Source organism: Plectropomus leopardus, chromosome 4, assembly GCF_008729295.1.
Source record: "Plectropomus leopardus isolate mb chromosome 4, YSFRI_Pleo_2.0, whole genome shotgun sequence".
NCBI classification, from domain to species: domain Eukaryota; kingdom Metazoa; phylum Chordata; class Actinopteri; order Perciformes; family Serranidae; genus Plectropomus; species Plectropomus leopardus.
Window position 1 is genome coordinate 18,508,691 of NC_056466.1, and position 13,891 is coordinate 18,522,581.

The 13,891-nt window shown below is 40.0% G+C and overlaps 1 protein-coding gene across 1 annotated transcript in view; it reads right to left on the reverse strand.

Moving 5' to 3' along the window:
• LOC121941811 (voltage-dependent T-type calcium channel subunit alpha-1I-like) overlaps nt 1–13,891 on the reverse strand; it is a 62,766-nt gene that overhangs the window by 17,590 nt on the left and 31,285 nt on the right. The window contains exons 11-20 of the mRNA XM_042484692.1: nt 11,843–11,994; nt 11,142–11,327; nt 10,745–10,862; nt 8,500–8,655; nt 7,607–7,694; nt 5,921–6,135; nt 2,535–2,846; nt 1,850–1,950; nt 1,414–1,537; nt 12–80 (exon numbers count right to left, since the gene is read on the reverse strand). Of these exons, the coding sequence (XP_042340626.1) occupies nt 12–80; nt 1,414–1,537; nt 1,850–1,950; nt 2,535–2,846; nt 5,921–6,135; nt 7,607–7,694; nt 8,500–8,655; nt 10,745–10,862; nt 11,142–11,327; nt 11,843–11,994 (1,521 nt within the window). The remainder of the gene's footprint in view (nt 1–11; nt 81–1,413; nt 1,538–1,849; nt 1,951–2,534; nt 2,847–5,920; nt 6,136–7,606; nt 7,695–8,499; nt 8,656–10,744; nt 10,863–11,141; nt 11,328–11,842; nt 11,995–13,891) is intronic.

A 13,891-nucleotide genomic window follows, 5' to 3' on the forward strand; every position in this document is an offset into this window, starting at 1 on the left:
GTTATGGTTACCTTGATCATCATTTCACCCACGAAGATCACAGTGAAGATGTAATTGGACACACTGAGGAACACCCGCTCCTGTCACACACACACACACACACACACACACATTCCCGTGTGAGTGGGCACAGACACACACAGAAGCACATTTGTCAATTTAAGGGTTTCGTGTCCCAGTAGCTTTAGCTTTGATTCTGGACTCTGCAGCGTGTTACATAATGAGCTGGAAAAAAAACAACTATTAGGATTGTAGTAGAAACATAATAAAAACATACTGAGAACAGCACGTGTTCGTATAATAACTCCCAAACCGCTGTTACATTGGCAGAAAGCATATGAATGACTGTAATTGACAGCTTGTGTAGTGTGTGTGTGTGTGTGAGATCTGATACTTCTATCTTTGTGAGGACTGATACCTAAAGCCCTGACAGTGAGGCTGGTCCACACTTCTTTACAGGGCTGTTTAAGGTTTAGACTGGATGTTAGGATTACGGGTAGAATCAGATTGAGCTTAAAGGGACAGTTCACCCCAAAATCAAAAATACACATTTTTCCTCTTACCAGTTTTGCTATTTATAAATCTACATTGTTTTGGTGTGAGTAGCAGAGTGTTGGAGATATTGACTGTAGAAATGTCTGCCTTCTCTCCAATATAATGGAACTAGATGCACCTAAAATATTAATTTGAAAAACTCAACAGCAATGTCTCTTCACAGAAATCAAACAGTTCAATGTCTTTTCTTCTGATTTTTCTTCTTTGGCTATAATGATATAATATAATGGATTATAATAAGATAATATGATAGCTAGCTCAGAGATGCTAGAGTAGACGCATGCATCCTTCGGCACAGTGATACGGCTTATGGGTGTAGTTTGGTAAAAAGAATATAGCTCCCACTTGAACCCTCTGACAACAAGGACTGCGGATTATTTGGAGTAACCGGGTCATGATTTTTCACACGCCGAGTGCCATCTAGTTGCATTGTATTGGAAAGAAGGCAGACATCTCTGCAGCCGATATCTCTTTTCTACACTCAATTCAAACCAAAACAATCCAGATTAATAAACAGCACTACAGGCAAGAGTTTAAATGTGTATTTTTGATTTTGAGGTGAGCTGTCTCTTTAAGGTGAGGAAAGTCTGTTTGTATTGTACCTTCCAGCCTCAGTGGTTTATATAATATAGAAAACAAATGCATTAATATCACTTTTAAAAACAAAAAGAGGCTCGAAATGATAATAATAATAAAAAAAACACCAGACATGGAATACAGTTCCATTGCAAAATTACAACCATTACATTTAGTTTAAAGGTCATTGGGCGTGTTATCACAAGTGCTAGGGAATGCAATATGTCAGTGACATAGTGATGTATAGAGAAAAAAAAATGTGTTGGCATGTGAGTGTGTTACCATGCTGTTGGGCTGTATGTCAGGTCTCTCCAGTGCAATGGTGATACAATTCAGGAAGATGAAGAGGAGGATGATATGATCAAACATCTTGTGACCGATGACCCTCTGACACCACGACCTGAACCTAAGGAGAGAAACAGAGACAGAAATAAATTAGCTACTCCTGTTTGTATTGATCACACATCACCTCCATCACTGCCATGTCAACATAATGTGTTTGTTTTCATCAAGCCAGCTTTAATTGATAAAAGTGAACGCACTGTATTACTATGCCTTGGCTGTAACCTTCACACTTCAACTGTGAATTTTCACACATGCTGTGGTTTAAGGCACCTAGGTCACTCAGGAGAATATCAGGGACAGTGTGTGTGTGTGTGTGTGTGTGTGTGTGCGTGCGTGCGTGCGTGCGTGCGTGCGTGCGTGCGTGCGTGCATACCGGTTGTGTGGAGCAAACACATATAGGGACCACTCTTCATGCTCCGTGCACCACTGAGGCTGATATGGCTCCAGCATCTTCTTCAGCTTCTTACATAAGCTCTGAGGGGCGCGCGCACACACACACACACACAGACACACACAGACAGACAGACACACACAGACACACACAGACACACAGAGACACACACACACACACACACACACACACACACATTTGCATGAGATTACATGAGAATGACTTTTTTTTAGTCATTGTTAGTTCATTTTCTATATCATTCTGTTCACTCATTAAACTCAAGCAGTGATCATCTTTTAATCCAAAGCGAAACTGAAAAGAATTTACTTGGTGGTAAGCAGTGAATTGCAGTGGTGACCTCACGTTGTATCAGTGCGGAAAAAATTCAAACTCAGCACAGGTTTTTCAAACAATCTTCCCAATACTTCCTGCACCCTCTTTATAATTCAAATTCAGCTAATTAAATATTTTCAAAGTGTCTAAGGGTAATAAGGTTGAAATGTATGCCTTCGCAGGATAATTAGCAGCAAGTTTTTGAACTTTCGAACACTACGAAACAAGTTCTTTTATTAACTAAAAAGAACTGAAGCGGGAAGTAATCAAAATGCCTTCTTTGTGTGACTTCATCGTGAAACGCTTAAACATCTATATTTAAAGAGAGCTGCACCTCCTCAGGCTCTTCCTCCTCCTGATCGCTGTGGCAGTGTGTGGTCAGAGGAGCGTCGTCGTAGCAGTGGTCAGGGAGGTGAAAGGTGGTGCCGTTGCAGTCGGGTGGGTGGAGCATGGGCACCTGCAGGTACTCAGGCTGGTCCAGCGACTGCTCCCTGCTGCTGAGGTTGGAGCTCGTGTGTGTGTCGGACAGCAGGGACTCCATCTCTCCTGACTGGCTCTTCCTGTGGAGGCTGGGGGCTCGGCTGATGCTGGTCCAGCTGGAGCGCCGGCTCTCTGACCCGCTGTCCCACGGAACCTGTGAGGGCAACTTTAAAGAACAGGAACAAACATACATATATTTAACTGTTTAACTGATAACATTAACTGGTCAGAATTCTTTTGTAGATTAACGGTTCATTTTTAATATCGCTAATCACAGCGTCAGTTTAGGCCTCTATATGACCTCATTTTATGTAACAATGATTCTGCTAGGGCTGTATTAGCAAAGAGACACACTGCATCAAAACAAACTATAACCAAGCAAAGTGCACTGAAAACCTCCAAAATGACCATCTCATCCTCCCCTTTATTTTAATAGGTCCGGCATCTGCTTCTGCCAGTCACTTGATGACTTCAAACTGACATTATTGGTCAGTTTGAAGTGGCTGCACTGATACTGTACCCCCCGCTCGCCCTGATCCTGCTCTTGGTCCTGGTTGCGCCGATGCTGTGATCATGCCTTTGGACACCTCCGTATCAATATATGCATGAGACTCTTATCAACACCCACAATATCATCATAAAGTGCATTTGATAATTTCACACCTACCATTATTGTATTATGACATGCATCTGTTTCCATTTTTGCTGTGCCTCTCTCCCCCCTCTCCTCCCCTCTCCTCCCCTCTCTCTTTCTCTTTCCTTTTTGCCATGATTGTATTTCATTTGTTAATTACGACATCTATTGCACGTCTGTCCGTCCTGGAAGAGGGATCCCTCATCATCCTCTGCTGCTCTTCCTGAGGTTTCTTCCTTTTTTTCCCCGTTACAGGGGTTCTTTTCCGGGAGTTTTTCCTTGGGTGACGTGAGGGTCTAAGGGCAGAGGGATGTCATACACTGTAAAGCCCTCTGAGGCAAACCATGTTTTGTGATAATAGGCTCTATAAATAAAATTGACTTGACATCATGGGAAAGTTGAAAAGCGGTGCCTCCAGCACTAGTAGCAACAGTTATTCTGGTGATAGCTCCGCGAGCATGATGAGAAAGCTTTATGTCAAGGTAGCTGAGTCACATTCAGCCCAAACCAAGCCAAACAAAAACCGTCTGTTACAGCAGAACTACTAGATGGTCTGACTGATGTGAAAGACTGATGTCCCACAGAGGAAGAGAGAGAGAGTGGGTGTGAGCTTGCTGTTTTTTGAATGAACTGAAATTCATTGTGACCATAAAACTTGAAACTATTGCCAGAAAATTGACAATGGGACTCCTTTTGGACTCATATATATTTTGTTTATATTTGTTTTGTTGTCTTTTTTGGCAATGAGGAGCATTTTGTTTTATTGGGTAAACTGTAATTAAGTTTCTGTTTATGGATCCCAGCAGCACCTCTGCTCTTAAATGAAAACTCTCTCTATTTATTTGAAAAATAAAGTTGTTTTCATGGTCTTCCTACTACAACTGGTTACTTTTTTGTGGTAACAAATCTACCTTTGTTGTTTAGTTGGTTGACCAATATTTACATTTAAGCCATACATCATTTGTATTGCTGAAGTTTGAGAGTGTGTAGCTATGCAACTCTACGCCTCCTGACTATTACTCCATAAAATCCAAACAAAAACTTGGCCTTATAGTTGCACACAAAAGCCACCACAGAACACTTCTTATTTCTGCTAAAGCTGGATCAACATATAACAAGTGAGCATTCCCCCAAGTGACAAACTGAGCACAGGGGGCAAGACATTAATGTAACTACATCACAGAGGAGAGAAATACTATGAAAGAAACAGCTTTTTAGAGAACAAAAATATTTACTCATCCTAAGTCCTCCTCCCATTATGCTTGTACTGTTTAAAAAAAGGAAGAAAAAAAAAAAGATGTGCAGTGTGCTGTGTAAAACTGGATTCACAGAGTCAAACGCCAATGTCCTATGTTACTGTGCAAACAAAAGTAACACTGCATATTAGTACCACTACCTGAAACACCACAAAAAGGTCAGGAAAACTTCAGTGGAAAAACCCCATCGTCCAGCCCACCAAACACCCACAGCTGGAGAGAACACCATCACTGACAGCAGCGTGCCACCAATTAACAGGCAGTAACGGTCGAAAAGAGCAGCAATGCATGTCATTTTTCTGTGCACTGCACAGGTTACACTCCCGGTCACGCCTCAAAAACCACATTTCTCCCCTGCGATGATTCTGACACACCACATGATCAGAACTGATTGTAAGTTTGCTTGGATCCACTCGGGTATTAGACATATTGACACAGACCTAAGACATGGGTAAATAGAGCAGGCCGACCAAAGAAATGCTGGTTGCAAGATATTTGGCTCTCCACATGTTTTATGAGGAAGGAAATGCATTCAAGTCATTTAGGTCTTAAGAACACTCACGATAGGTTTTGTTGAGAAACACTCAATTTAAAACATACAAAACTCTGCTAGGCGCCTTTAATAGAAGCTCATTAAGATGTCATGTTTTCTTATTTAGATTATACAACTGTTCAGTGGGACGTGTATATTTTTAGCTCGTTTAAAACAAATCATCAGTTTTAGAATTTAAAAACACATCTTTATCATATTTAACCCTTTGAAACCTGCGCAAATTGGCCTGATGCCATTCAAAAATATGGAAAAAGGGCAATCCCCAGCTTAAAAGAATTACCCAGACATCTGCAAGAAGTAAAAAGTAAAAAAAATTACCAGAAAAATTAGAAAGAAAAAAAAAACAGGACATTAATTTTTTTTAAAAAAGGGAAAATGAACTAAGAAAAAACTGCTTAAAATTATAATAATTCTATGAAATAATTTCAAATGTATAATTATTATAATTATAAATATATTTCTCTGCATTTTTTTCCACAAACTTTAAAAACATTTTTTTTTAAATCTACTAATTTCTTGTAATTTGTGGGATATTTCTTGCTAAGTTGCTAATTTTTTTCCCATCTTTTTGAGAAAAATCAAACACATTTGCTCAGGGGTCAAAGGTTTAAATATTTGTTAAAAGGTGTCTGGATGCGGCACAAAAAAAGTGATGCTAAGGGTTAAAGCACAGCTTGACCTGTATTTACCTCCATGTTTTAATACATTTCATAATTTTCTGTTTGAGTGCTCCTGTAAATCAACTTTATCACTGATATTTTATGTGGTAATAACAGAAGCAGAAGCAGGTGTCTCACCGGTGACCTCTGATCAAGGCTGTTGAAGTCCATGGAAGAACCACTCGCCCGGCGTGATTGGCTGGAGTTTATGGTGGGCGTGGCAGCAGTGTGCGTGATGACTGGAAGACATGGAGGAGGAGGAGGAGGAGGAGGAGGAAGAAGAGGGTGGGGCATGGAGGCTTTTGGGTTCAGGAGACCATTGGGGCTCAGCATCATGGCCTGAATCTTGAGCTCTGTGCACACACACACACGTGCACGCACACACACACACACACACACACACACACAACACACACACACACACACACACACACAGAGGTAGACACAAACATTTTTTGTTAATTTCAATTTATTAAAACTTGTTTTCACAGTTTCTGTTATGATTAGGGCTGTAGCTACAACTAAAGAAACAGAGGTCATGTCTACAGTATTTGTTTTTGTTTTTTTTGGAAATTTGAGGAATTCAAGTGCAGTTTTAAAGTTAATGATTTCAGGATACACAGAGAAATTTTAAATTGTAGATGCAAATATTTTTTAGACGTTGTTAAGAATAGGATAATTTTAGGCTGAGAAAAATGTTTTTAAAAAACATAAATGAATAAATGCAACACTTTAACAAGGCAGAAGACATTTCAATTATAGAAAACAGCTTTTATGATTTCATAGAAAATACCAGAGGGACATATAGCTGTTTTAAAAAAAGAATACAACATCTAGAAATGTATTCAAATTAACAATTTTACAGAATCTTTGGGTTCCTTTAAAACTATCTGAGGGAGGATGGTGCTGCTTGGCCTTCAAACAGGACAACTATTAGCAATATAAAACAATGCACAGTAGGTCAAATTGGAACCAAAAAGTTGGTCTGTAAACTGTGACAGATGTTTAGAGAGTTTCAGTAATCATTTCATTATTGGTGTTTGTTTTTAAAGCAACATTATTATGCAAGAATTGGTATTTTTTGCAATTTGGTTCCCCTACAGTCTTGGATTTGAACGTCAATGTCGTAAATGTCGACCTTCAGTTATTGGCTGTAGCAACTTGAATTCACCTCGACTCTCCATCAGATCAACTTTCTGTTGTTGCCATTACACAAGTTAGAGCCTTGGCTACAGCTGGCCACCAGCCCACTGTGCCCCCTGGCACTTGGGGTTTGTGCTGGCTGAATTTGAGTGTCTGCAGCCGTTTATTAAAGGTCTGTCTCGGGAGCTGTGGCACCCTATCCCCATGACAACAAAGTGTCTTATCAGCACATTTTTCCTGTTAGCTGTGAAACAGATCACAGCAACTTACTGTACACCAGGACAGTATCAACAGTTTGCAACCCCGGATTAGTTTGATTATTACAGTATTTAGTATAATTCATTGCTAAAGGTGTACAAAGTTTGGATTTTTACAGCCACAGTTATTTACAGAACTGGCAATACTTTGCTAGCTTCAGTTAGCTGGTGGTACGTGCTGTGATGCCGTAAAGCGTTACACACTTCCCTCAAGAGATCCCACCTGAGCACCAAAGGTATATAGTGTAAGAACAGGTGTTCGAGACACTCCCAGATCTCAGCAAACCTTGGTGAGTACAGTGTTGTTATTATCACCAATAAGACAGACGAACAACACTATAACAAGAGCACCCAGCAGCAATAAACCAAAATGATCCTCTAAGGTGATTGTAGGTGAGTGTAGTGTTGATCTAAGAGTTTGTACCTGCAGCGTACAACTCTCTCAGCTTCTCCTCATCCTCGAAAGAGAGCGATTGTCTCTCATCGTCTGTTTCAGATCTGTTGGCATCACCCTAAAAACACACACACACACATATCACTGAGAACACTACCATCATAATCTTCATTAGCTCCCATTTCTCACTGTCTGTTGACTGTTGTAAAAGTGAAAAATATGAGCAAGTTGAGAGGAAGAGACTGAGAGACAAAGAGCGGGAGGCAGACGGGCAAAGGGGATCTCCAGTGTTCTCTAGTTGAGTTATGTGCATGGCTTTGGCAACAATCTCCCGTAGTCACGCCAATAAAGCTTTACTGAATTTAATTAAAATTCACGCCAGAAAGATGGAGGCAGGCGGCTTTGGCAAAGGGTATCTGTGTGTGTGTGTGTGTGTGTGTGTGTGTGTGTGTGTGTGTGTGTGTGTGTGTGTGTGTGTGTGTGAGAGAAAGAGAGAGAGAGAGAGAGAGAGAGAGAGAGAGAGAGAGAGAGAGAGAGCAGAGAGCTCTCTGATGCTGGAGATAAAAGATGAAAACTAAACAACAAAAGCTCACCAGCTGTGAATGGCAGGCGATATCAAACACATCCCTACCCTGGAGAGAATTGTGCTTGCTTGTGTGTATGTGTGTGTGCGAGTCAGTGAGAAAGAAAGAGAGAGAGAAAGAGAGGCAAGGGGATAGAAAGAGAGAGAGACACATGGAGGAAGGGAGGACAACTGAAAAAGAGTAATGGATAAAGAGAGGGGAGAAACCACACAGGCAGGATGGTGGAGATTATTCTCTTGTAGGCAGCTTTGGTATCATCAGCACAACAGAACTCAATTAGTCTCGTTCTCTTCCTCGGTCTCTAAGTAGCTCATATAAAACTGCAATTTTTGCCCATACCTCGGCTTGAAAGCCCTCAACCAAAATGGCTACGAGCAAGTTGAAGAGGACGTAGTTGCCAAAGGTCATGAGGGCGACAAAATAGAGGGCAGCCAACGGCGAGGTGGAGGCCATCCCATTATAGAGCACCGCGTTCCAGTCCTCCTGGGTAAGAATCTGCAGATGGGATAAGACGTGCAGAGACAGGTGGTGCAAGTCAAGTGTATGTCGGTATAAAAATACACCATCAATAACAACGGCAATGCAACATACAGTACTGGTCGCTGTCTGAAGTAGAAGAAGAAGACGAATACAAGCAGATTCTTCCTTTAATATCTCATTGTCAGTTGAACCGTAATGATGCTCATCAGTGTTAAATGAGCTCCTGTGGAGTGCTTGTTTCATTACTCTTCCTCCCACACTGCTTGTGAAGCGCATCTCACCTGCCCACTGGGAGAGTTTGTAGATTTTGTTGAAAAATCAAGTGTGAGTGCTCTCAAATTGGGGCAAATGAAATAATGGTAATGATCATCAGGGCTACTATTGCTGACGGCAACAGCTGCTCGTTTGAATCTCACAGAAAATAATTCTAAAATCACAATCATTGACAGGAAATTCCTCTAAATTAAATAACTTGTATCAGTGTGTTTGTGTGCTCAAATGCATCTGTACAGTGGTAGAATGTAATTAAGTACATTTACTAAAGTACAGATTTCAAGTGCTTATACTTTACTTGAGTATTTCCATTTCATGCAACTTTATACCTCTACTCTGCTACATATCAGGAGTAAATGTTGTACTTTTTACTCTCAGAAAATGACTTGATTTTAAAATGTTTGTGATAAACTGAAGGATGAAATTCTCCTACATCTTGAGCTAAACTAATGCTGAAAACAGCTGTTTTTTTTGACACCATGAAACGTTGACTTTTGAGATACATTATTCTCACAGGACAGAGATACTACAAACACTTCATGATGATTTTGTACAGTAAAATGCATAGCATAGCATCTAAAATGGTGTAAAGATTAGTATAACCTTAAAGGTATACTTAACAGGATTGTCAGTCACTGTTTGTAAACACGATCGCCAGCGAAAGTGAAAGTAAAAGCCAACCCCAGATTCACTCTTGTTGGCGTTTTGCCGCGCTTTATTTGCATCTTTTCATTGCTGTGTCTCTTGGCTGCCTGCTGCTTAAACTCTGGCAACTGGCCGCTGCCTTTTCATAAAGCCCCAACATTATGAAAGACTGAAACTGACAAAATCAAAAATAAATAAATAAATGCATCAATAAATAAATGAAAATGTCAAAAATGGCAATATTTATTTAATTTCCCATTTAATTTATCAATTTATTCTTTTTCATATTTATTTGCTTATTTGTTCATGTATTATTTTCCACTTGCGCATGCATTCCCCTATTTATATAATTTCCCATTTTATTCTACATTTTACATATTTATTTACTCATTTTTAAAATGGATTCATTTATTTGTGGGATTATTTATGTATTTATTTATGTATTATTTTCCTTATTTGCCTGCCCCTCCATTTATTTCCTCAAACATATTTAACTCTCTTTTTCCTTTTCCACCTACACTTCCACATACATTTCCACTTCATTATGCAAATGAGGGGGGCTGGCCCAGGTGCCATGGGGGTGTCAACTTTTTGCCTGTTGGTTGATCGACATCAGAGTGCATGGAGCAACTATACATGGCTTGTCCACATGAAAAAGTACATAGTCCTGACTAACGGTGTTATTTTTTAGCAAGATCAGCTAAGTGCCTCAGCACTCTGCCCATCTCCTGACTAGAAGTAGTCGTTATAGCTTTCAAAAGAAGAGTTCCTTCCTCGTGGTCATCTGCCGGCAGGCGTAAAAAAAACAAAAAAAAAACCTCACTGCCGGCCGGTGTTGGAGCAAAGCATTTTGTGTGAGTCTTTACATTGTTAGGGAAATCATGCATAGTACATCTGCAGCAGTAAAATGCAACACACACATAATGCAGCAGTAATATTAATCCAGAAACATCATATATCATAGAAAAAACAGATGGGAAACATTTTACTGCACTATGAGTACTTTTACTTAAAGTACTTTTACTTTAGGAAGGTTCTGAATGTAGTAATTTTACTTGTACCAGAGGACAGTAAAATTGGAATTTGTACTTTTACTTAAGTACAGGATCTTGATACCTCTTCCACAACTGCATCTGTACGTGTGTATCTGTGTGAGAGAGAGTGCACATCAGTGTGTTTGTCTGACCTGAAACACGGTGACAGTCGCCCAGAGCAGAGAGTCAAAGTTTTTTCTGTCAGGTAGGGTGTCTCCACCATCTTGTCGCAAACCGAATTTACAGCCGAACAAATGCATTCCCAAGATACTGCAACACACACAAACACAAAACACAACACATTACTTTTATTACATTGTAATTTAATGTGAATGCGTAATATTGCATGTGTAAATAAATGTGTGTGTGCAAAAAGTGATGAGATATGTGGTAATATGCCCTGTAACAATGTAAAAAAAAAAAAAGGTGATAAGTAATGATTCTTTTTTTTATAAGGTATAATCTGTGTAATTAAAACTGAGAAAACTATCTTGTGAGTCTCCTGTGCGTCATCCTGCAAAATCGCCTTGAGAGAAAGTAAGAATATACCTGAAAATGAATATAAAGAGCATCAGCAACATGCAGAATGTGGCCACATTGTCCATCGTCTTCATCAGCACCACCAGCTGCCTCCTCAGGGCGGGAAGGAACCGGACCAGCTTCAAAACCCTCAGCAAACGGAAAGTACGCAGCACCGACAAGCCTCCCTCTGCCTCACCCACAATCTCCCACACACTGAAACGATGGTAAGCAGATTATAAACACAAAAATTAAATTCGCATTAAAGCAACCTCAGGAATCAATATGTGCTTAACCTCAGCTGTAACCCTTTTGAAGTCTGCATTAGTATTACACACAAAAGCCTCCCCTTCCAGGTAGGGAAAGGACTAAGTAATTTTTCTAGTGACAATGTGGCAACTGAAAACAGAAAATGGGCCAATGCTGTTTACAACTTACCAGCCAATAAAGGAGGTGACAGCAGCGTGCACTGGCACAGTAAACAAGCAAAGCCTTCAAGCACAGATACATAATTTAGCTTGTAGTACTACATAATGGAGTGAATACAGGACCCTTGGACTAAGAGTGCAACCACATGGCTTCACTGCCAGAGCCAGAGCCACTGTGACAGTTTGGGAGATATAACTGCAGTGCTGACTCGCAGGAAAGCTTTTCCAACAACACAAATATATACTGACAAAATTTCCATTTTTCGGGTAAACTCACAGTAAAAGAAACCCCCAGAACCCCACCTGATGATGACGATGATGCTGTCGAAGCCGTTGTAAGGGTTCTTGATGTAGCCAAAGAGCCCGAGAGCCAGGAGCTTCAGCAACATCTCAAGGCTGAACAGACTCGTGAACACCATGTTACTGATCTCCAAAACATCTGTCAGCTCCTGCGGCTGAGGAGGCGCAGTGTTTGTGGAGAGAAAAAGGGGAGAGATTGATGCACAGATATTGGACTGGCAGAGAGAAAAATGAACAAATAAACAGAGACAGACAGACTGGCAGTGAAGAGAGTGGTGGAGTCAACATGTTAAGGATTTTTGAAATGCCACTCAAGACTACAGTGCAGGTTTATGTGGCTGACGTGTCAGATATGGAGAGAGAAGCTGCACCAGGATGTGAATTCAGGTGTGTTTTTGGAAGGAAAATTCTGGAGCAGATCTGACGTTGAGTTAATGAGGTTTGTGTTGAACAAGAGCCTTTTCATGTTATGTGAGTGCATCAAGATCGATTCACACTTAAAACACTGATCATTTTTTTAAAACTTTACTCTGAGGTTCACCATAAAACAAGTAAAGTATCTAAGTTTAACTATTATCTTTCATTAGTTTAGCATCATGTCAAGTTCTAGATAATTACATTCAAATAAAATAACATCAAAGCAACATTATGCAAGACTTGGTATTTTTGCAGTTTGGTGTCACTGTTTCTCTGTTGTAATACAAATTGTGCCTTTAGGTTGCAAAGCATTAATATGTTCCTGATGTAAGCTGTAGTGATCTGTCTAACAGCTAATGGCAAATGAGAATTCAACAGCAGAGTGTACATCCCTAATTATGTTATTCGTCAAAGACTGCATCGAAAGCTGCAACTGTCTGTCTTACAGAGACTCATGGACAGCTGAACACGTGCATTTGTTGACAAGCTGAAGGATTTGGAACCAGACAATACACTGTCAAAGAACCATGTCATTTGACAGGGTCGAGTAATATTACAGGATTTTGCAGTTTTATTCATAGTGACATTGGAGACGACACTGACGTAACAAAAAAGTATAACAAAAGAATCTGCCACGCATGACATGACATGCTAAAATACTGCTAATGTTTTCAGCCTCTTGTTTGCTGAGCCGTTAAATGTGACTCCTGACATTTGGAAAAACTAAAACCTTTATGAGACAAAAATGACACCAATAAGGTTAAAGCCAATGTTGCAATCTTGCATAAATAACACTGGCAGGGATGTACACTCTGATTGTCACTGTATCACATTTAGCTGTGAGACTGAGCAGTACAGCTTACATCAGGACAATAAAAAAAAGTTTGCAACCTTGCAACCTGGCATGAGTTTGCTCAATTACAAAGTATAATTCATGCCTTGCAAACAGTGTATGTCTCATCTCTGCTCTGCCAAGATGTGCGCACGGGGAATACAGAGCTAGCCAGGCTAACCAAGCTAATATTATGACTCTTTTGTTGACTCTTTTCTCCAGGGAGATCCCGCCCGCTTCCCAAAGTCACATAATGAAAGATGGGGCGTTTTGGGCGTGGAGTGGAAATAAAAGAGACACCAGTTTTCCTGTTACAAGTAAGTGTACCATCTAAAGGATTTGAAGATGATACTTTAAGGTAAAATAACTGTATAATGTTTTTTTTTAATTTTCCTCTCTTTAGTAATTTCATATTAGTATTATTGGCTTGTCGCAATTTCATTTGTTTGCAGGAGGGTGGGGGCAGAAAAGGCTCTCTGATTTCAAACGGGAGCATGACAGAAAAAGTTTTAAAGATTATCAACACATCTTTATTTATGTTATTGTTGGAGTCGCTCTTCACTTGTTTTTCTTGAGATTAGCCGATTTATTTTGCTTAAATCCTGCATTGTTTTAAATCTGGGATAAACCTTGTAAAGCACTTTGCAGTGAGTCTCACCGAGACTTTGTCTCGAAAAGTGATTTAGAAATGATTACATTATTTACAATAAAATATCTTATGTCTCCATCTTTGTTAAAAACAACAGAGCTACTGTGTACGGTGGCATTAGGTGTCATTTCTTCATTACAGTGAATGCAAACAT